This window comes from Anas acuta, chromosome 5, assembly GCF_963932015.1.
Source record: "Anas acuta chromosome 5, bAnaAcu1.1, whole genome shotgun sequence".
In the NCBI taxonomy this organism is placed as follows: Eukaryota; Metazoa; Chordata; class Aves; order Anseriformes; family Anatidae; genus Anas; species Anas acuta.
In genome coordinates this window covers 426,010-447,498 of record NC_088983.1, presented here as the reverse complement: position 1 = coordinate 447,498, position 21,489 = coordinate 426,010, and the positions used below count along the sequence as shown (strand labels likewise).

Below are 21,489 nucleotides of genomic sequence, written 5' to 3'. Positions count from 1 at the left end.
TGCAGCTGTGCAAGGCCTGGGTTTCCCTCCCCGCAGGCGGCACCAGAACAGGCAGCACGGCTCATGTGGGGGACAGCCGTGGTTGTGGTAGGTATCGGGGCTTCCTCCGCACCTTACCTTACCCAGGACGGCGCCAAGTGAGCATGGTGCAAGGGATGAGGAAATGGCCACATAGGGTTGGACTGAAGCTTTGCTTGTGCTCACCTCCAGCTATGAGTAGTGGTGATCAGAGGCAGCTCTTAGGGAGACCGGGCATCCTGCAGAGTGACTCTCCCCTGAATTTCTACCAGCAGCTCTCTGCAAGGCAGGAGGAGCAACCAGAGGTGCAGCCATCTCAGCGTTTTAGCTTGTAGCTACTCTCTCCAGCTTTTGCCATTTTGGTTCAGAGGCCAGAAGCGAGCTTGTCGCTGAGCTGGAAAGCAGAGCTCAAGACTCTGACCTGGCTGGCATCCACATCTTGACATCAGCAGGTCAGCCTGTCACTAATTGAATTATACCTGCATTACTTAATGAACAAAGAATACTCTCCACATTATTACAATGTAATCCTTTAATTGGTTTATGAGCACAAAGTCCCACAGGGAGTGTCACAAATCCATCAGGATGCCCTGAGCACTGCATTTCTGAGCTGGCAAGATAAGAAGTGTCGCACGCCGCCGTCCAGCCCTGGGCCGAGCCTGCACGGAGCCAAGCCAGCGCCCCGCAGCCGCGTGCTGCAGAGCTGCGCTGCCGGCAGCAGCGAGCCAGGCTCCATGCCAGCCCCATCCCAGGGGACACCCCACACTGGGGAGCCCCGCAGGGAAACGCAGCAGGACAGGACAGCACGCTCTGCCCGCGCTCCGTGTGCTCCTGCCTCTGACCCCCGTCCGGTCCATGATGCCTTACCAAAGCCAGATCTGTGCCACATCCCAGACACACGTGGTGTGGACATCAGCCCCTTACCACCCATCATGTCACCCTGGAAATGCTCTCCTGCTGCCCCCACCTCTTGCTAAAATAGACACAAACCAAGGCTATGTCAGTGAAACTTAGCATGCTTAGACAGTGCACACGGAGACTCCCCTAAAAGCAATAGGGTGTCCTGCTTCATGACGCCCTGCGCACACAAATCTAAGTTAAGAATCCAGCCTACATTGTAAAATATCTGCTTTCGCATCTTAATACTACTTAATATTGCTTTTGCGTCTTAATACTCAGCATTATTTGCAATCTCTGCACTGCTGGTCAGAACATAAACTGAAGAGGGACACGGCACATGGCAGCGGGACAATGAGCAAGCCGTTGTCCCTGCCGTGCTGCATGGACGCAGTCAGTGCACCACCAGATGAATGGGTATTCTGCAGAGATGTTTTGGTTTAGATTTTCTGTGTCCAGAAGTAAAGAAACACATTGCACCCTCAGAGTATGATTCTTCTGATTTATGTGGTAACTGTAATGCTTGTGCCCTTCACCCTCCTCTTTTATCCTTCACCTCTCTCCACATTCCAAATATAAATCAAAGAAGCATTACTGACCATCAGGGAACCACTCGGGTATCTGGTTTCATGTATGGCCTGAATTTCAGATGGCAACTCTGCATTCTGAGAGCAAAATTCTGCCAGCCAGAATTTTGCTCCTAATTATTGCTATTTATTTATTATTATTTTAACTTTCCAGATGCAATTCAAATACAGTCACGCAGTCTGAACACAGGCCTCTCTAATGCTTCTTGGTAGAAATTCAGCTTATTCAGTTGAGCTGTTTGTATCCTCCAGTGGAAGCGTGGAAGACAATAACACAACGTCTGCGAACAGTGAGGGGCTGTGATACTCACACAGAGCTAACGCTGATCGCTGAGCGCGTGGCGTGCCAACGTAAGCAATCAAAGGGCATTTACCTGAGCAGTTTATCTTTTACTCGTTTTTACATATTCCACAACACTGCACTAGGAACATTCATTTATAAACTATATTCCTAATTTGTTCCCTTAGAAATCCATACAGTTGTCATGTGTAAGTAGCAGTCAGCTGTAACTATCCTTCTTTACCTACTACATCTTTTTCCATGGTATTTATCATGTTTTCCTTCTATGGGAAGGGAAGGACATGGGGATTGCTTCAATACACAGAAGGTGTTTGTTTGCAGACTGCCTCTTAAATAAAACAAGTTGGAAACAGAGTGTCTGACCCAGGGCAGTAATGGGCAATAATGAATACAACAGAAATGTGAGCCCTGAGGGAAGTAACCTCCCATTTCAACAACCGCAGCAAAATGTCTATAGGTCAGGCTGTTTGAACACAAAAAGCAAACTGGAGCGTGCTCTCCTTGTTTACTTACAGCGGAGCAAACAAAGCCCCTGCCCGGGACCACGGTGAGGGACGAACGTCCTGCAACTCAACTCGCCCAGCTGCCCACGAGCCCACACGCCACGCGGGGCGACGGGGCCAGTGCTGTGACCCAGGGGATGCCCTGAGACCCTGCATCCTCAGCGCAGCCAGGGCCGGGTCCTGGATCTGACTTCCACAGGAGAGGGGCCAGTGCCCCAGGAAGAGGCCAGGCCAGCAGCCAGCTCTGCCGCCTTCTTCTCTTGCGCCCACGGCACTGGGAGCAAAGCGAGCACAGCCCCAGCGCAGGGCAGAGCCGGGCCGGTGCCCCCAGCCCCAGCCCCAGCCACACCATCATGCCCAGGAGCAGCGCACGGCACGCCACGAGGCAGCCCGGCACACCGCCCTCGCTCTTATTCCCCATCACACCGGGGAGTAGGTCATCACTCAACACTAATGACCAGTGCTCATTTAACAAGACCACCGTATGTCATGTGAAGAAATAAAAACCTCCTCCTAAGGTGGCAGCCCCTCCAGAGATGTGTTTTACTGTAAATCTGCCACTCCACACAGAGAACTTCATGGCACTGCAATTTATGACTTTCTACTAAATTTTTAAAAGCCAATGTTTCACAACATGCACAACTCTTGTACTGTTTCTAGCAGATTCTCCAAGCAGAGCAAGTTCAGGAAACCCCTCTTCATGTCTCTGCTGCTGCCCTGGGCAGGTGCCAGCTCTGTGCCGCACCCAGCGGAGGAGCAGGTCCCAACAGCACGCTCCTGTGCATGTGGAACTGCGTGTCCAGCAGTGTCCAGCAGTGTCCAGCAGTGTCCAACAGTCCATAAGGCACGACCTTATATCGCTGAAGTAACAGCCAGTAGGGCCCTGAGCCAGGCAAGCCCCCAGGCATGCACTTCCTCTAGCCCTGTGCACAGTCCTATGGACTCTAAAAGGATTACTGCAACTAAACCTAGGTAAGTATGTTAAGCACTAGGCTGGATGAAGGACTACACTGCCAGTGTGCCAGGCGTCTATGAAGGATGCCATGAGACAAGAAACCATGCTCAGCTCTTACACCAGCAAAACTCCAATTTGGTTCCATTTTTATGGAGCTGAAATATGAGAAGTACTGACTGGAGTGCTAAAGTTTTCTGACAAAATGTAAATAAAATAAAATAAAATAAATAATAAAATAAAATAAAATAAAATAAAATAAAATAAAATAAAATAAAATAAAATAAAATAAAATAAAATAAAATAAAATAAAATAAAATAAAATAAAATAAAATAAAATAAAATAGAACAGAAACTGCATTATACTACTAGAACAAGACAAAAGCATTGCTCTGAATCTTTTAATTGCAAAAACAGTTGTGGGGGCTGGGCTGAAGAGCCATTTACGATGAGCCATTTATGGCTGCTCACTGCAGGAAGGGGCAGCAGCAGGGGCACAGCACCTACCTGCCACCGCACACATACACTGTTAGGCATATACCTATTTTTAACAAACCATGAGCTGAAATATCTTAATTCTATCTGGAACATGAACAAACCCCCTTTTCTTGGACACCTGAAGACATGCAGCAGAGGACTAACCATATCCCCATGGGTTTTCCACTAGCCCACACCAGGAGGGCCTCTCGCTGCTTGCAGACACGGGGATGCAGAGATGGGGAGGTGCATGTGAGGCAACTGTTGTGATCATCCGGAGTGAGAACCGGGGCTCTGTGTGAGGGAACAAGGAACAACTAGAAAGAAAACTGCACCCGCAGAACTGGTCCCCAAGTGCATCCCTTGCCACAGTCTGGGTGACAGGGACCAAACATGCTTTGGAGTGGCCCAGTCCACCACCGCTACAGCCAGGGCACCAAACGCTGAGCAGCCCAAAGAGGGGCATCCATGTGGGTGCACTGCTCGCAGAGTCTGGGCAGAGCCCCTGCAGTGAAATGTCACCTGGCACACTGGTTGTCCCCACACGCACTCCACAATCCTTGTCTCCAGCACAGCACAGGTCTTTCTAGCCTGTGAGTTTGCTGCCTTCCCAAAGTTTCTCCCACAGAGTCACAGAATGGTTTGGGTTGGAAGGGACCGTAGAGCTTAGGGATATGGTTTAGTGGGGACTGTTAGTGTTAGGTCAGAGGTTGGACTTGATGATCTTGAGGTCTCTTCCAACCTAGAAATTCTGTGATTCTGTGTGATTGAAGATCATAAGGTTCCCACCCCCCTGCCATGGACAGAGACACCTTCCACTAGACCAGGCTGCTCCATCACACCTGGCCTTAAACACTGCCAGAGACGGGGCATCCACAGCATCTCTGGGCAGACTATTCCAGTGCCTCACTACCCTCACAAAAATAAAGTTCTTCCTAACACTTAATCTAAATCTACCCTTTTTAAGTTTAAAGCCATTACTATCAGCCTTGCTCTATCACTACACCCCCTGACAAAGAGTCCTTCCCCAGCTTTCCTGTAGCCCCCTTTAGGAACTGGAAGGCTGCTGGAAGGCCTTCCCAGGGCTGAACACCCTAACTCTCTCAGCCTCTTGTGCAACAGGAGAGCTCCAGCCCTCTGATCATCCTTGTGGCCTCCTCTGGACCCACTCTAACAGGGTATGCACGGAGCTGATACACAGAGAGAAGCCATGGAGTTGCATCGTGGCACTGGGTTGTGCAACAAAGCCTCTTTAGGAACCAAAGCCATAACCTAAGGGGCCCAAATGCTGCAGACTCACAAGCTGCACTGTGAGGAAAGTCCTCATGGACCAACCCACACCACCTCCCCAGCCCTGCCACAGACTATCCAAGAAGATTCCTGAACACAGCCTGCCGGGACACCCTGCAGTTGCATATGGGCAAACACCACCACAGCCTGAACTGAGGCTTGCACTGCTCTCATCTGGTTTCCTCACACCCTGGTGGAGGCAGACACACAGCCCTGTGTCGGTGCGGAAGGGTCCTAAGGGTCCTCTTGTGGCACATGAGACCAACGCGAGTGGCAGCGCCTGCTCAGTGGCGCCAGTGCTCAGTGGAGCCGTGAGGAGCCCCAGCATGGCCGGGCTCAAAGGCAGCTCGGTGCAGTGCAGCTGGGTCATGGCCCCGAGCAGGGGCTCCCGTGTGAAATGCCATGTCCTCAGCACAGCCACTAAGTCACAGCTGGCAAGGCGACACGTCCTGCTCGCCTTACTCAGACACCATCCCACGAAGCCTGAAGGGGGCTTCACATCAAGTATTTTAAGAGTGTGTTGGTGAAAACAAAAACAATGCAGCTTTCCAGAGCACAGGCAATGCTGCCAACTGTATGTGTTTTCCTTTGCTGGGATAGACTGCATGAAATGGGTAAATTCTTAACTCTGGCTAAAACCTAGAAGAAATTCAAACCACGTCTCATCCACATGGAGCAGAAAGTCCCTGAATTACTGTTCAATACTGTTAGAGAAATCCCAAATCCTAGGACCAGAAACATTCCCACCAGTGTGCTGAAAAAGCATTTGGGGGTTTCCTGTCTGTCGGACTTTTTCTACTACACTGCTTCTGCCTTTTGCTCACTGCTGTATTACAGCTGGTGTCAGTCTTCGTGCTATGGTAGGTAAAGAGCTGTCACACCTCCCTGTTGCGGGCTCCTTGCCAAGCTCAGGCCTCTGGTCTCTCCGTTCCCCTTGGCCAGGCACAGAGACTACGCAAAACAAAGAATTACAATGACGTACCAAGGGAATATCAGATATCTGGCAACATAACAATGTTGAGGCAATGAAAACAGTTTTATGCCTCTAATCCAAAAAGCAATCCAACATGATCTTCACAGAGGAGCCTGAACAAAAACTTCAAAGGACAAAAAAGCCATTCAACTTTAAAGCAAAGTTACCTAATCACGTGTTTTCACGGAAATGTTTTGCTAAGAGTTCCTGGTGAGAAACTTCATCTGGAAGAGCAACCTCAAAAGCAAGGCATTAGGCAAAGGTTTCGCAGCATCGGGAACCAGCTTCAGGCACTCAGAGTCGCTCTAGCCACATGCTATGCAATTAAGGAGGCCTTCACTGAGGGTTCCCATTAGCCATTTGACAAATCACCCTTTGCATTATTCAGCCAGCTCAGGACAAATATTATCTGCAGAGTGATTTAATCCCCAGGCAGGTGGAAGCTGCCACGCCAGCGAGGCCACCAACCCCACCAACCCCAAGGCCAGGGCCAGCAGGCAGCCACCCCCCAGGGCCTGCGTGGACGGAGCCCCCAGGCCCAGCGCTGCCACCGCCCTCTGGACCAGGCACCACCTGGGCATGTGCTTGGCCAGGGACCTGCCCCCAGGTTCTCCTCCCTTCACACAGCACAGACGCCACCACACACCTTTCTAAATTACGGGGTGACTTGTCAGCTAACATAGCTGCCACTGAAATCCATGTCCCCCGGTCCTTGGCCGGGCAGTGGCCTCCGGGGCCAAGCTCCTGGCACCACAACCTTTGACCACATCACAGACCTCTGGCTAACAGAGTCTGGACCTAGGATTCACCACCTCCGAGGGTGGAAAGGCACTGCAACAGGCCGCCCAGAGAAGCTATGGATGCCCCATCCAAAAGGGTGGTCAAGGCCAGGCTGGGGCTTGGGCAACCTGATCTAGTGGAAAGTGTCCCTGCCTGTGGCAGGGGTTGGGGGTAGAAATACATGCTCTTTCAGGTCCCTTCCAACACAAACCATTGTATGATTCTGTGATTCAAGGGGCTGGAGAGGGCACAGTGCCTGTCCTTGGACATCAGGGCATGAAACACCAGTCTGAAGACTTCTGAGAACCCTGCTTTTACATTCTTTGTGCCCTGTCTCCATGCCCTAAGAATACCAGTTCCTCTCACTTCCTCTATGGGCTGTCTCAGTTCTCCAATAACCATCAGCAAGAGCTGCCACAGAAAAGAAAATTACTGTTATTACTGTTTCATGATGGGCTGCAGGCCAGACAGACAGCCACATAATCACCACAACCCAATGAGGGATGCTGTTTGTTATCTGGGAATACATCGAAGGTCTCCATCCCTCTTCAGGAGCCCCACAAAACCCTCACTACTGCAGGAGAAATGCACACATAGATATGGACTCATCATTGCATTCGCTTTTGCAGCAGGGTTCTGCTGGAATATTTATGATAGCCTGGAATTAGGGCACCAGCTTTTACCCCTGGGTCTGTAACACCATTTCCAAAACACGACCCGGACAGCAATTATTATTACTCTCCACCTCAGCACTCGGTGACACAGCTTCCCAGACCAGCTCCTCCACCAGCAATTATTCCCTGGTGCGCAGTACGGCTGGGTGGAGGGCCGGCCACAGGCTCCCCGCTCACCCAGGGCCCTGCTCTCCGTCGGGAGCTGCTCGGTCAGTTAACCCGGGGAGGAGAGTCCTGCTCCCATCCTCCCATCGCTGTGACCCCCCGCTGCTGCCAAGGGCAGGCAGGTGCCACCCTGGGTGCTGCTGTGGAGGAGGGGAGGCCCCGGCACCAAAGCACTGGCTGGCTCCCTGTGCCCAATACACACTCGCAGCAAATGAGAAGGTGCTTCTTCAGTATTTTGTTTCCAGAATGATGTCTCAAACTTCAGCATACCAGAGATATACCTGACTAATTGGGAGCAAATATTTCCTTTTCATTGCAAAGTACACATTCGATATATATTTATAGAAGAAGTGGTTCACTTTTAAGCAACAAAACCCTGTACTGGTTTGAATTTGGCCTTAGAGGCTTGAGCATGTCTCCAGTAGTGCTTCTGTTCAACTACATTGTTTTCTGCTATCCATCTGCACTGACAACATGCTTTTACTTCCAAAGCATTTTAGGTAACTACTTCAAGAATAATTTTTATTTAAAACACATGCAGAGACATATCTCTTAGCACGAAACTCATCAAATCGTGTCAGCAAGCACATTTTAATAGCATAATATTGAAAAGTAATTTTACTACTAGCAAGAAAAGTCTGAAGACTGCAGAGGATATATTTAGATGTGTATAAATAGACAACACTCAGCAATGTCTGGTCAAAGGAGTACAAATCTTCCCTAATGCATGGAATATGCCTGGCCCAAAACGCTTCAATAGCACTTAGACAAGCCTTTTCTGTTTGGCTCAAATTCTGCCAGGCCTGTTAATAGCAGAGCTATTAGCATGATTTTCTGGACTGGTTGCTTGCTCAGAGAACATTCAAAGATTGTTCTATAAAACTGAACCTGTTACCACATCTGAAAGCATAGGAAATATTGATCAGCAATGGAAAGCCATTAGCTCTCCAGCATCTGACATATCCCCATACACCCCAGCAGGCGAACAAGCTCTCCAGCCACCTTCGGGTGCTTCATCTTCCCATTGTGCTTCCAGCTTGCAGGCACCCTTGCTTGCCAAGACCGTACCTAGGGGCACACCAGGCTCTCCATGAACTCTGTGCGAAACAATGCACACTAAGCCACCTGCAGTGGCAGCAGCTCACAGGAGATCTGACCGGGGAAGACCCGTTTCCTTCTTGTCACACTGTTCTGCTACATTTCTCCTTGGGTTCCGATCCGTTTTGCGCCACACACCGAGTCAGCCCCGTTTTTGGGCCGGGGAGACAATCCCTGATCCTTCTTCCCCTGCCTTATGACCAAAGTTTATCTCCACTCATCTCTGTGTAGCCAAATGGAAGCCTTTCTAGATGACAAGAGTTATATGAAAAATTCAAGAACCACCCCTAGGAAACCATCCTGAATAACACTGCACCACAGAGTCCAGCCTTTTTCTTGGTCATAAACGGAAGATAAGATCATCCAGCCCTCCGGCACTCACTGAAATAGCACAGTTTGGAGTCCATTCCTGTACCTGTATGGGTTTTAGTAAACCATCAAAGTGGTAAACTACCTCAAACTCATGCTAGATGTCTGAAATATCCAGGATATATTTCCACTGACTGCATTGCCATGATAGAACTAGTAACTGCTCTTTCAGAAAGAAGCTATTATGTCAAGGGAAGCTTCTTAGTAAGGTTTGTGACTTGAGGCCTAGCAGGCAAGCTTGGGTATGCATTTTGATAGTCTTATGCATTTAAATGCATTTATTATGCATTTAAACAAATGCACAATCCCTTGAATACAGTATGTATTTAGAAATGTACATCAGAAAGGTGTTTGGGCACTGACAGCACTCAGTTTCTTGTATGGTTCTTCTTAGAAAATTGAACCTGACACCCAGATCAGCAGAGTCCTTGTTTTGGAGCACACCAACTCCATTCCACCAGGACAGACCTCCAGCAGCACTGCAGAGTCCATAGGCTCATACACAGCTCACAGCTTTGGGGGAATTTCTCTAAGCTAATGGGGATCCCAGCCAGTGGCCATGAGGCACCATAAGGCATGTGCAGCCCTGAAAGCACAGGTGGACACCATGCTCCTGGAAACATCTGAAGACACGATTTGTGCTGTCAGAACCAGCTGAGACCCTCCTGTAGAGCAGCAGCAGGCCCTCAGAAACACAGCTGTAACCAAAAAGGCTAAAATGACCCAGGGTGGATCCATCCCATCTCACAAGTTTGTTGTCTGGCCACGTTAGCCTGAACACAGCTGGACATGCAGCACTCAGCCAAGAACAATCAAGGAATGAACTGACACAACGTTACTTTGGGGACATGTGAAATGCAAGCACGGATGGGAAAGATGTCAGAACAGCAAGATGACCAAGGCATGGGTACCCAGGCTCCAGGGCAGTCAGCTGGAGGCTGTGAAGGCCGTAGTGTGGACGTAGCTAGAGACACCCAACTTTCCCACACTTGGTTTGGGGGACTGGTCAGGTTACGTTCGCACCTGCAACTGAGACCAGCAAGTCCTGCTCCAGACACTCCATGCAATGACAAGCAGTGCCTGTCCCAGAGACCTGACAGACCAAGCCAGACAAGACAAAGGTTCGGAAGAGGAAACACTGCTGTCTTGCACCGCAGAAGGCAATAAGAGAGGGCAGTGCTCATGTTAACTCTCATGGCAGACCTCAGTGGGTGCAGATCCTGTGCCTCCAAGCCAGTGCTGGCAAGCAGCAAAGGAAGGGGCTTTCAAAAGCGCTTCCAGCCCAGCCACGCCAGTGCTCCCCTGGGTGCGGCAGCCCCAGAGCCAGCCTGACTGTGCAAGCTCCCCCTCGGGCCCCTCCTCGGCTGCGGCTTCTCCCTGGAATCAGGTTTATTTGCTCCTGACATCAACATGGCTGCAAGGTTTCCGCTGGCTCCTCTACAACTGTTGTGTCGTCTCCCCAAACGGGAACCTTCCAGCAGCAAAAAAGGTTTCTCCTGTCCTACATTTGCTTTCCCGCAGACTAGAAGCGTACGCTACAGACAGACAGAGGGGAGGGGAAGGGACAGCAGCACACACACAGCCCGGCATCCCGGGGACAGCCTTCCAGCACCGAGGACAGAGGCGTGCGCCCGGGCGAGGGCAGCGGGACGGGGCGGCTGCCGGCAGCCTGCGGCCGCGGGGACAGGCGAGGTGCCGGAGAGCCGGGCTCCCCCCCCTCCCGTCCAGCCGCCTTCCCTCCGGAGGAGCTCCACACCCCCGCGGCCGCAGGAGCCGACGGGGCGGCGGCGCAGCCCCCGCGTGAGCGCCCGGGGGCTCCGAGCGTGGCCGCAGCCCCGCGGCGCCTCCGCCGGGCAGGGGCAGCCCCGCGCGGGCGGACACGGCGCGGCAGCGGAGAGCCCGGCCCGGCCCGGTACAGCCCGGTACAGCCCGGTACAGCCCGGCACGGCACGGCGGTGCCGGCGCTCCCCAGGCGGCGGCAGCACCGCGCCGCGGCGCGGAGGGGGCGGCGGCCGCCGCGGCATTCGCGGCCCTGCAGCACCCCCAGCCGCGGGCGGCCGCCGGCGCCGTCCCGCGGGCAGCGGCGGGAGCGCGGCGCGGCCCGGCCCGGCCCGGTTCGGCTCGGCCCGGCCCGGCCCGGCCCGGCCCGGCCGGTCCGCGGGGCGCCCGCCCCGCCCGCCCCGTGCAGCCCCGCGGCCGCCGCCTTCCCCCCGGGAGGGGCGTCCCGGGCGCCGCCGCCAGCCCCGTCCCGGCGCCGCCCGCCGCGCCGCGGGGCCAGCCCTGCCCTGCCCTGCCCTGCCCTGCCCGGCCGGCCCGGGACCCGCCGCGGCCGCCCCCCCGCGCCCGTTCCCGCGCGGCCGAGGACCGGCGGCTGCAATGCAGATGGGGCCGGGCTCGGCCGCCCGCCCCGCGATTACCTGGTGCCTCCCGGGGAAAGACGGCGTCCGGAGCGCTCCCCCTGCAGCGGCGGCCGCGGCCAGGCTCCGGCGGGGCTTCGTGGCGTCGCGGCAGGCAGGCCGGCCGCCTCTCTGCCCAGTGCCGGCGCTCAGCAGCCGCATCCTAGAGCGGCTCCGCGGCGGCGGCTGCCGGCGGCCGGGGCGGGCAGGGCAGCCCGCGCGGACGGCCCCATGGAGCGCGGCGGCTCAGCGCGGCGCGGCCGGCGGCAGCGCACATGCACACGCGCGCAGCCCGCGCCGGGCGGGCGGGAGGCGGGGGTTCGGCGCGGGGCACGCGGCGGCGCAGCCCGGCGAGCCCCCTCGCATCGCCCCGCCGCGGGCAGCCCGCTCGGCTCCGCGCCGCTCCGCGCCCGCCGGCCGGCCGGTGACCTTGCCGTGTACCTGCGCCAGGTTAATCCTCGCCGAGCGCTCTCGCTCCGCGCCCCGCTGCGTAATCCTGCGCGCCGGGGCGCCGCCGCTGGACGCACGGACGGGCGGGCGGACGGGAGGGGGGTGCGGGCGCGGGGCGCGGCGGCGGCGGCGGCCCCGGCGCCTCCCGGGGGCAGCTACGGCGCAGCGGGCGCGCGGCGCGCAGGGGCGGCCGGCGGCAGGGCCATGCGGCTCCGCGCCGCTCCGCGCCGGGCGCGCTCAGGCGGAGCAGCCGCGGCGCCGGGCGTTGCGGCGGGGCAGGGCGGGGAGCTCGGCGCCCGCGGCTCGCCCCTCCGCCAAGGCTGCTGCGCCCATCCTCCGCGCCGCCGGCGGCCGCCCGGCCCCGGCCCCGGCCCCGGCCCCAGCCCCAGCCCCGGCCCCGGCCCCGGGCAGCCGCGCCGCTCGCTGCAGCATGGAGGCAGCCGCCGCCTCCCCCGCGCCGCGCCGCCGCGCCGGGGCGGGCTGCAGGAGCCGGGCGCCTCCCCGCCCCGCCGCACGCACGGCTGAGCCGCAGCCGCCGGCCGCCGCCGCGCAGACGTGCCGCCGGGCGGGGGAGCGCGGGGCGCCGGCACCGCACCCGGACCGGCTCCGGCACCGCGCCCGGCACCCGGCACCGGCACCGGCACGGGACCCGGCACCGGCACGGCACCCGGCACGGCACCCCGCACCCTGCCGCCTGCCCGCGGTCCCGGGGCGCCGAGCACGGCCGTGCCCACGGGCGCTGCCGCCCCCCGCCCCGGCGCGGCGCAGGGCGCGGGCTGCGGAGCGGGCGGCGGCGGCGGGGGCTGTGCGGTGCCGGGCGGCGGCCGCCGCTGCAGCGCGCGGGGAGCGAGGAAAGGACAGAGAGGAGAGGACAGGACGGGACAGGACGGCGCTGCTGCGACCCGTCGTGAGTGCTGGGGCTTCGACCTGGCCGCGCGTCCGGCAAAAGCAACCCGCGGAACCAGGAGGAAGGAGCGGCTGCGAGGCGGCGGCGAGGCTGAGCGCTGACCTGCATGGTGAGCGGGCCCTGACCGCAGCCGGGCCCGCGGAGCCGTCCTGAGAGCGCCTGGTCCGAGGGCACGGCCCTGGCACCTGACGTGGAGGGGATGATCCTGGCAGGAAAAGGAGAGGCTGGGTTATCTCTGGGGTCAATAAATTCGGGAGCTTTTAGGGACTTAGAGGTTGTCGTCTGGCTCCAGAGATCTCTAACGGAGAGAAGAGTGCATCTCATGCTACGAAACACCGGTACCTTTGCTCGGTTCTCTTTGGTGAGAAAATTTCAGTGGTGTTACAGGACTCTCAGCGGAACAGTGTGACAAGTACTGCCGGGAAAGCCTTGAAGACGAGCTAACGAACCTCATCCACCTGCCAGTGACTGCGGTTGGGAGGAAGGTGCACGCCCTGCGCCCCCCGCAAGGGGCCATCTCCTTGGTTGCCCTCCGCAGGGATAGCCCACGTCCGCCCGCTCTTCTGAGGTGCCCAGGCCTGCCTGGCTGCCCTGGCTGAGGCGCTCAGGGTGCTGCTGTCTGCGGCTGGACCAGCACACGGGGCAGTTGCTGCTGCAGGGTGCAGGGGAGGACTCAACGACCGCACCGTTCGTGCAGCGGCAGCGGACGCAGTGCTGCTGGGATACCCTGGCGTTTTGCTGCGGGTGCACGTGGGGGAAGCTCCACCCCAGAAAAGGGGAGATGTGGTGCCAGTTTTCACACCTCTCTGCTGACACTGTTCGTGCACCGGGATCCAACGTGTGGTGTCAGTGTGGGTGAGAAAAGGGAATGCAGCAGTGCTCCTAGGCTCGGGTCTGTCCGTGCAACCCAAGAAAACCGCTCGGTTTGCAACCTCTGAGGGGGAAAAGGAGTTTGTTTTTGTGGTCTTCACAGCAGCTTGTGACCGTGGTCCAGAGGGGAGTGCCCCTCCCAGAGCAGCAGCCGTCCTCTGCTCTTCCAGCAGCCTGTGAAGCTGCCCGGGGCCTGGCAGCCAGGCTGGGTACTCGTGGCAGCTCTCATAAGTCAGTGGTTATCTCCAAGTCCCAGCTGCTGTTTAATGGATCTGGTTCAGGTTGTTACAGGGGCAGAGAGGCTAAAATGCTGGAGGGAGGGAATGACTAACTCTTCTTCTCCCCTAAGGGAAAGGTCAAGGCAGAAAGCTGATTTTGCTGAGGTTGGCTCATGAAGTTACTCTCCCAAACATTCACTTCTATCACTGTTGGCCTTTGGAGCTGGAGACAGTGTGTTCAGCTTTCCTCAGTCTTGAGTCCAGCCCTGCTCAGCTCTAACAGTGTGCTCTCCTCTGGAGAGAGCAGAGACAAGAAGATGCTCTGTGGTTCAACGTTTGCAGTCTTGGCTGAGTTCTACCACATTAGACACTCTTCTTGGGCTTGCTGTGCACAGCATTTGCTGCTCTGGCAGTCCTCTGCTGCCCCAGGAATAGGACAGCTGGCACGGTGGTGATGCCAGCTGTGCGGCTGGCATTGACAAAGGAAGCAATGTTTGGATATGGCTTCCCTGGCGACAGCGGAATGAAAAAGCTCTGCTAGCAGAAGCTTGCTCTCAGAGTCAGGCTTATACTGGAGGCTCCGTTGGTTTGCTACCATCCAACACAAATGCACCAGGAGGACTGGTCCAGAACCACTGTCTGAACTGGTAGTGTGACAGCACAGCCCAGAATCTGCCTTCTTGCGGACAGCTACAATAACACCCCACACCCTCTGGCCTCAGGGGACTGTGCAAGGGCTGCTGCAGCTTCTCTGCCAGCCAGAGGTCCGTGGCAGACATGGGGTTGAAGTGGCACCACTGCCTCCTTAACGTACCTGGTGGAAAACGCTCCTCTGTGGAGTGTCTGGGAGTGTGGAGAGCCGGGGGTGTGCTGGGGGGTGCTCACTCCCTGCTGGATGAGAGGAACAGACAGTTCGTCTGGTCACATACATGCCAACAGCGATGCTCCAAGAGACGCAGCATGTCTCTTCCAGTCACCTCCCACGGCCCTTGGCCTTGTCACCAGGTTGCCTTGCAGGTGCTCTCCCCTGGTAACAGCTCCTGAGGTCTTGGTTAAAGCAGGGCAGCCCCTAAGGCACGGGGATGCTCTTGGCTGTGATTGCTGGCAGAAAGAAAGGTGCTCCAGCTGCAGGAGATCAGGAGTGTCCCTTCCTGGGAGCACCATGCTGGTGACAAGCCCGGACTCGGCTCTGAAGGACCAGTGGCTGTAGGGTGACTGGGCTCTAACTGCGCTGCCCAGCGGGCAGTCAGGCTCTGCCTGGATGCCCCTGTCCTGGAGGCACGTGCCCACTGCCAAGTGCAGCTCCATTGCCTGTTAGAGCAAAACCTCAGCTGCTTTCAAGCAGGAGCAGTCACCAGCGCATTCTGTTCCACGTCAGAGCAAGGCAAAGTGAACCCTGGGGCTGCTGTTGCTGTCCTGCCGGTGCAGCTCCCACCCCAGGGCTCTTCCCCTCCCTCTGGTCCCCCCTGCACTGGGGTCCCTCGCTGGGGTGCCCGGGGTCGGGCAGGGGGGGCTGCGCCTGCACACTCCCTGCAGCACTCAGGGCGCGCTGCATGGGGAGAGACCTCGGTGGCCCAGGAAGGGGCCAGTCCGTGCCTGAGGAGCCCCTGCACGCCCGGCAGTGTGCCCCCAAGGTGGCCTGGGTGCGTGTCACCCACAGGGCTGGGGGCGCGCAGGGCTGCTCACCTGAGCTCTGGTGTAGCTCTGGTCCCCCCAGCCTCGGGGAGCCCTCACTGCTCCAGAGCTCAGGCACCATGTGCCTCACCCGTTCCTCTTCCCCGCAAACCTTCGGGGTGAGCTTTGTCTTACTCCAGCCTCCAAGAGTCCTATTACTGCCCTTTTTTCTGAAAGAGTCAATAACTCCTTAACCTCTTTCCTCCCCATGGTCTTTTTCTTATTTTATCACCTTGGCCTTTTGGGGCTGAACTAAAAAGAGATCTTTTTGAGGCAAGTGGTTTATACCAAATAATACATAGAGCTGCTCTGATGAGCTTTCTAGCCCTAAAACAGCTCACAGAGCAGGGCCGTAAGGGCTGGGCACAGTGCCAGCAGCCTGCAGCTGGCTGGTTGGGGTGCTGTGCCCACCTCACTGCCAAGCTGGCTCCCACACCGCACAGCCCCAGCTGCCTGCCCTCCGCGGCAGCTCGCAGCAGTAGCTTGTCCCTCATCAGTTCAGACCTCCTCCCTGGCCCCACGCCATAAACCCATGTGCTCCTTAAAGATGCAGCTGAAGCAGGTACCATCCGCAAGAATTGCTGCCAAACAGCTGGGCAAGCAAAACTGAACACTATTCTTGGGGTAAAAAAGGAGAAATACTTCTTTTCTAAGGTGGGGGTGGTTGTGTGCAAGTCTGGAGGAGTGACAAATTAGGCATACATCATTCTGCATTGACCAAAATGCTCTGTGTTGGGGGAAGAAAAAAAAAAAAAAAAGAAAAAAAACCCTTTTTCATTAGGCACCTCTGATTGTTCATACAGTGTGCTGTGTGTACACCCTAAAGGAGATCAGCAGCAGTGCAGTACAGCAGTAACAGCAGCAGATTGGTGACTCCAAGTTTTAGCATCCCTGCTAAAACTTTAAGGCAAGAGAGGGAGTAAATGTTACTTTTTATGATAGGCTGTTGTGCCTCATCAGAAAGTATGTGGAAACTGCAGTGTTTACTCATCTTTACAAGAAGAAAATTCACTGCTTTAATCACTGAAATGTCAAGTGCAGCATTGCGTGGAGTGGATTTTCCCCTCCTCCAGAGCACTTGGGAAATGGGAAATGCTGCTGGCACAGGGCTTAGCGTGAGCTTCTCCCTCCAGAAGAAGCAATGAAGTATGTTGAGTTGCCCAACTATTTGTTTCACAAGATTTTTTTTTTTTTTTCCCCATTTTAAGTTCTTTAGTCTGTAAGATGGGGGAGCTGTTGCATTGTACAAAAGAATTGCACAGACAGTTCCTCCTAGTTACTAGGTGTTGTGGCATCCCTTAGGCAGCCTGCAGCAGGAGTTCAGTAGAAGCCAGGACAGCTGTGCAAGCCTGCAGCAGGCACAGAGGCTTGCTGGAGTAAGGGCTTATCCAATTATTGCATTCATCAGCCAGTGAGGCACTGAGAGAGCTGTGCATGAACCTGACCCAGGCAAATCGTTGGTTGAGCCTCTTCCTTATAATTAGTTCTAAGTTTATTCAGGGTAGAACGGCTTTGTGTTTATGCCCAGTGTACTTTTGTTAGCGGTAAAGCATCAGCACAGATGATGCTTTACCACCAAAAATTGATTTATTGCTCTCTGGTGTGCTTCCCTATCTGGTGACAACTGGCACAGTGAATCCGTCCCTGCATCTGAAAGCACCATGGAGAGGAGGGAGATTGTGGGCCTGGGCTGGTCCTCAGGCAGACTTGGGTCATCAGTTGAAATGAAATCGAGTAAAGGAGATGCTTAATAACTGAAACCTACTTTTGTCAGGTTTTTTATCTTCTTTTGAAAATCTTTTTAATTGCACTGTTTGTTTGATCTTTTAACATTTCTTCTTTTGGAGAAGGAAGTGAAATAAAGCACTGTATGTAGTTTGGATTGTTTTCTAAATCTCATACAAGATTGTATGAAGATTTCTACAAATTGGTACCTGTCTGTCAAAAAAGTGTTTCATATCCTTCAGTATTTTTATTTTTTTACATATAAACTGGAGTACTAACACAGATTAAAACTGGACATCCAGTAGTGATCTATCACACTAAGTATTATGTGTGAATAACAATCCGTTATGAATCCATTTTTTAACTCCGTTTTGTAAGAGATGCTGGTCCGGTGTAACACGAGTACCTCTCCCTGTACTGCAGTGCCTCGAGGTGGGGGGCAGGCACCATGGTGGTGGCTGTCACGCACAGCACAGAGGCACAAACGCCCCGTCCTGGTCCTGCCCCAGCCGCCAGCCCAGGCTGGGCGTTGGGCAGAAAGGCACCGAGCGCAACAGGGAGCTGCGGCAGGAGGGCAGCACTGCTGTGCTGGGGCTGGGGCAGAGGTGAAAGTAAAACAAGGGGCTGCTGACAACCCCAGCAATGCTGTTTTTCCAGCTGTAACAGGACATACAGGTGTTACTGATGCAGACACTGCCTTCAGTCTGTGACGCCTGGTTCTTGGTGCAGGAGTGTTTTTTAGTGTTGCTTTTCAGCTAACAGCAGGAGGTGGGAGCCAAAATATACCAATGGCCAGGGAAAGGACCCAATGCTGCCATGCAGTGCTGATGTGTTATGAACTGGTATTGAGCAAAAACAAACAAAAAAAAAAACACACACACACAAAACAGCCCTAGACTCCTTCCTCTGAGGGAGTTTAACCTGCTGGATCTAAGGGCAGAGATCACCCATCGCTGCACAAGGATCCCTGCTGGCACACTGCACAGCACCCACATCCCCCTCAGCGCCAGAGCTCATGTTGCATTCATAGCCTGGCCCAAATGGTGCCTGCCACAAGGGACCCTGCCATTTCTCTCAGCCGAGACAGGCCCACAGGGACAGGGATGATGATGGAGAAATGCAGAACACAACTCAAGGAGCCATCATCAGAGCTGGCAATCTTTTGACCCTGTACATGTGAGTGTGCTTCTGCTGCATTTAGGCAGGCAGAAGTGCTGGGTGATGTGTGCATGGGACGGGCTGCACCTGGCCATAGTGCAGGTACCTTTGTCCTGCGTCATCAGGGCTCAACACCCACCTCTTTGCTTGTTTAACAAAACAGAGTGGCTGAGTTAAGGATGCACTGTATTGCTTGTCACCTTCTCCCTTCTGGTAGCATTTAGGTGTGCCCTTAACATTTAAAAAATGTCATTCCTTAATACTTACATTCTCTTTGGTTTGATGTTTGCTTAGTTGTTTTTTTGTTTGTTTGTTTGTTTGTTTTTAATTCTTTCCTGTTCACATTCTTTCTTATGTGATTTATATTTTCCTCGTTGAGGTGACATCTCAGCAGAAAATAGCAAAATCAGTATCACCAGCCTTCATGCAAAGTCCCTTAGCATGCTTGCTGCTTCTGAAACAGCCATGTGGAGAGCTTGTTTCCATAATGAACTGAAAAATTGTTTGCTCTTCTCCCAGTTGCTGATTTAAGTGTTTTTCTTAAGCCAAGTCTTGCATGGAAAAGGGTATCCAATAATTCAAGCTGTTTGCACTGTCTTCCTTCCACGTCCCGTCTCTTCTCTTGCATCCAAGCAACAAGCTGAAGGCACATGTTCAGATGACTGTGATGGGAGCATGAAGAATACTAGAAATCTCATTTATGCACACAAGCTTAATAAATCAATAAACACATTATAGTATACAATCTTTAATTTATAGTCTTTACAGTCACAGTTTAAAGCCTACAGAAAGTCACTACTGGTGTAACCACATTTAAATGAAAAAGCTAGACAAAATTTGAGTCAGTTGTCACTAAAATTTTCCTCTTGAATGCAGGCAAGATCCAGATTTTTCTGATGATTTGGTCACCAAAGAAAGAATGCAATATTCCACTGGACTAGGAAAAGAAAGCAGGCTGAGTGACTGTTAGGAGTAAACATCCTAAACAAGCAGAACTGAAAAAATAATAAGGTAACTAATATTTTGAGGAAGTTGCTAATTGGAAAAAAAAATACAGACACACATGCAAAAAGAGTCTACTAATAACTGTTCAAAAGAGAGTGAGCTGAAATCTGGCATGGATCCCCGCAGCTTCTGAGCTTGTTCAATTAAAATCAACACTGAATGGTTTTTCTTTCACTTCCATTACTCAAGCTGCATTCTTCAAAGGGATAGCAAATGAGTGATATGCATATGAAAGAACCATGGAGTATGAAATTACAAAATGATACAGGGTTTGGATATTTGCACTTTGAGATATTAAATCTTCTGAAGGAAAATATTTGAGCAAATTCTGAATAAAGAACCCTACAGAGGAGGAAGGAAGAACTGTGAGATAAATCTAATAAGGAAGAGACTATGCAATTGCCAAGCACTATTGAATTACTTACTTTAGGCATGACACAGTATTTCAAGTGGAGAATTTACTTCTGTCTAGTCAGGCACATTTTAAAGGCCATTTGGGCCTGTTTTCTATTCATGTCTGCAGTGGGGCAATCTGTGGGGTGCACTCATGTCCTTCTCATGCAATTTTTCCTGCCACCACAGTGCCACCAAGGTGTGGTTTGGGGACCACAGTGTCTGTGTCTGCTCGTGCTGGGCTGCACTGCACGTTCAGGATCATTCCCTCCTTCCTACACCTCTCTTCCCCACCACTCCCTCTGCTGCCTGCTCTCCTTGGGCTGCCAGCATGAAGCACACCAGATCGCGTGCAGCCGTGTTGGCCCCATTCTCGCACAATCCACCCATGTGCAAACTGGGGGGGGTGGAGGACTAGTGCTACCTGCTGCGAAGATGTGCCCGCTTTGGTCTCAGTCTGCGTGCTGGTTTAATGCTGACGGGCACCTCAGCTCCACTATGCCACTCTGTCACTCCCTCTCCTCAAAAGAACAGGGGGAGAAAATACGATGAAAAAGGGCCCACGGGTTGAGATAAGGACAGGGAGATCACTCACCAATTACTATCATGGGCAAAAGGGAGATAAATGTAATTTATTGCCTACCACATACAGACTAGAGCAGTGAAAACTACAAGTAAAAATGCCTTCCCCCAGCCACCCTCTTCCACCTCCTCTCCCCAAGCAGCGCAGGGGAACAGGGACTGGGGGCTGCGGTCACTCCCTGAGGCTTCGTCTCTGTCGCCCCTCCTGGTCCTTCTCTTCCCCTGCTCCCCGTGGGGTCCCTCCCATGGATGCCGTCCTTCCCCAGCTGAGCCTGGGGGGGCTGCCCACAGGCTGCAGCTCCTTAAGAACTGCTCCCACATGGCTCCATCCCATGGGGTCCATCCCCCAGGAGCAAACTGCTCCAGCACGGGTCCCCACGGGCGGCAGCTCCCCCCAGCCCCCCTGCTCCTGCGTGGGCTCCTCTCCACGGGGGGGCTGCAGCTGCAGCCCGGGGCCTGCTCCTGCGGGGGCTCTCCACAGGCCGCAGCCTCCTCCAGGCCACATCCACCTGCTCCACCGGGGGCTCCTCCACCCACAGGGGCGCTGCAGCGTAGGAGATCTGCTCCGTGTGGGACCCATGGGCTGCAGGGGGACAAGCCTGCTCCACCAGGGCCTCTCCACAGGCCGCAGGGGAACTGCTGCTGCCTGCCTGGAGCACCTCCTGCCTCCTGCTGCACTCACCTGGGGGTCTATGGGATCGTTTCTCTGCATTTTCTTGCTCCTTTCTCACAGCCGTTGTGCAGCAGTTCTGTTATGTTGGTTTTTCTTTTTTCCTTTCTAAACCACCTCACAGAGGCACAACCAGTGGTGCTCACGGCTCGGCTCTGGCCAGTGGTAGGCTCTTTATGGAGATGGCTGGAGCGGGCTCGTCCCTAATGTGGGCAGCTTATGGGCTCTGCTCACAGAGACTCTCTCTGCAGCCCTGTGCTACCAAAACCTTGCCGTGTAAACCTAATGCAGTCTGCTAGCCTACTTTATTTTGAATACTATGTACAGATCAGAAGGCATTAAAAGTCATCTGATTGT

At 54.3% G+C, this 21,489-nt stretch overlaps 2 protein-coding genes across 4 annotated transcripts in view; one reads left to right on the top strand and one right to left on the bottom strand.

Moving 5' to 3' along the window:
- Nucleotides 1-12,061, bottom strand: part of LRFN5 (leucine rich repeat and fibronectin type III domain containing 5) — a 53,942-nt gene extending 41,881 nt beyond the window's left edge. Inside the window, exon 1 of one of the 3 annotated variants that reach the window (XM_068682186.1) lies at nt 11,922-12,061. The gene's annotated coding sequence lies outside the window, so the exon portion shown is untranslated. The other 2 variants (XM_068682185.1, XM_068682187.1) reach the window with 2 other exon arrangements.
- LOC137857093 (skin secretory protein xP2-like) lies at nt 11,467-20,760 on the top strand. Its single transcript, XM_068683190.1, has one exon. The coding sequence runs from the start codon at nt 11,467-11,469 to the stop codon at nt 12,988-12,990; it is 1,524 nt and encodes a 507-aa protein (XP_068539291.1). The 3' UTR covers nt 12,991-20,760.
- The last annotated feature ends 729 nt before the right edge of the window (nt 20,761-21,489 follow it).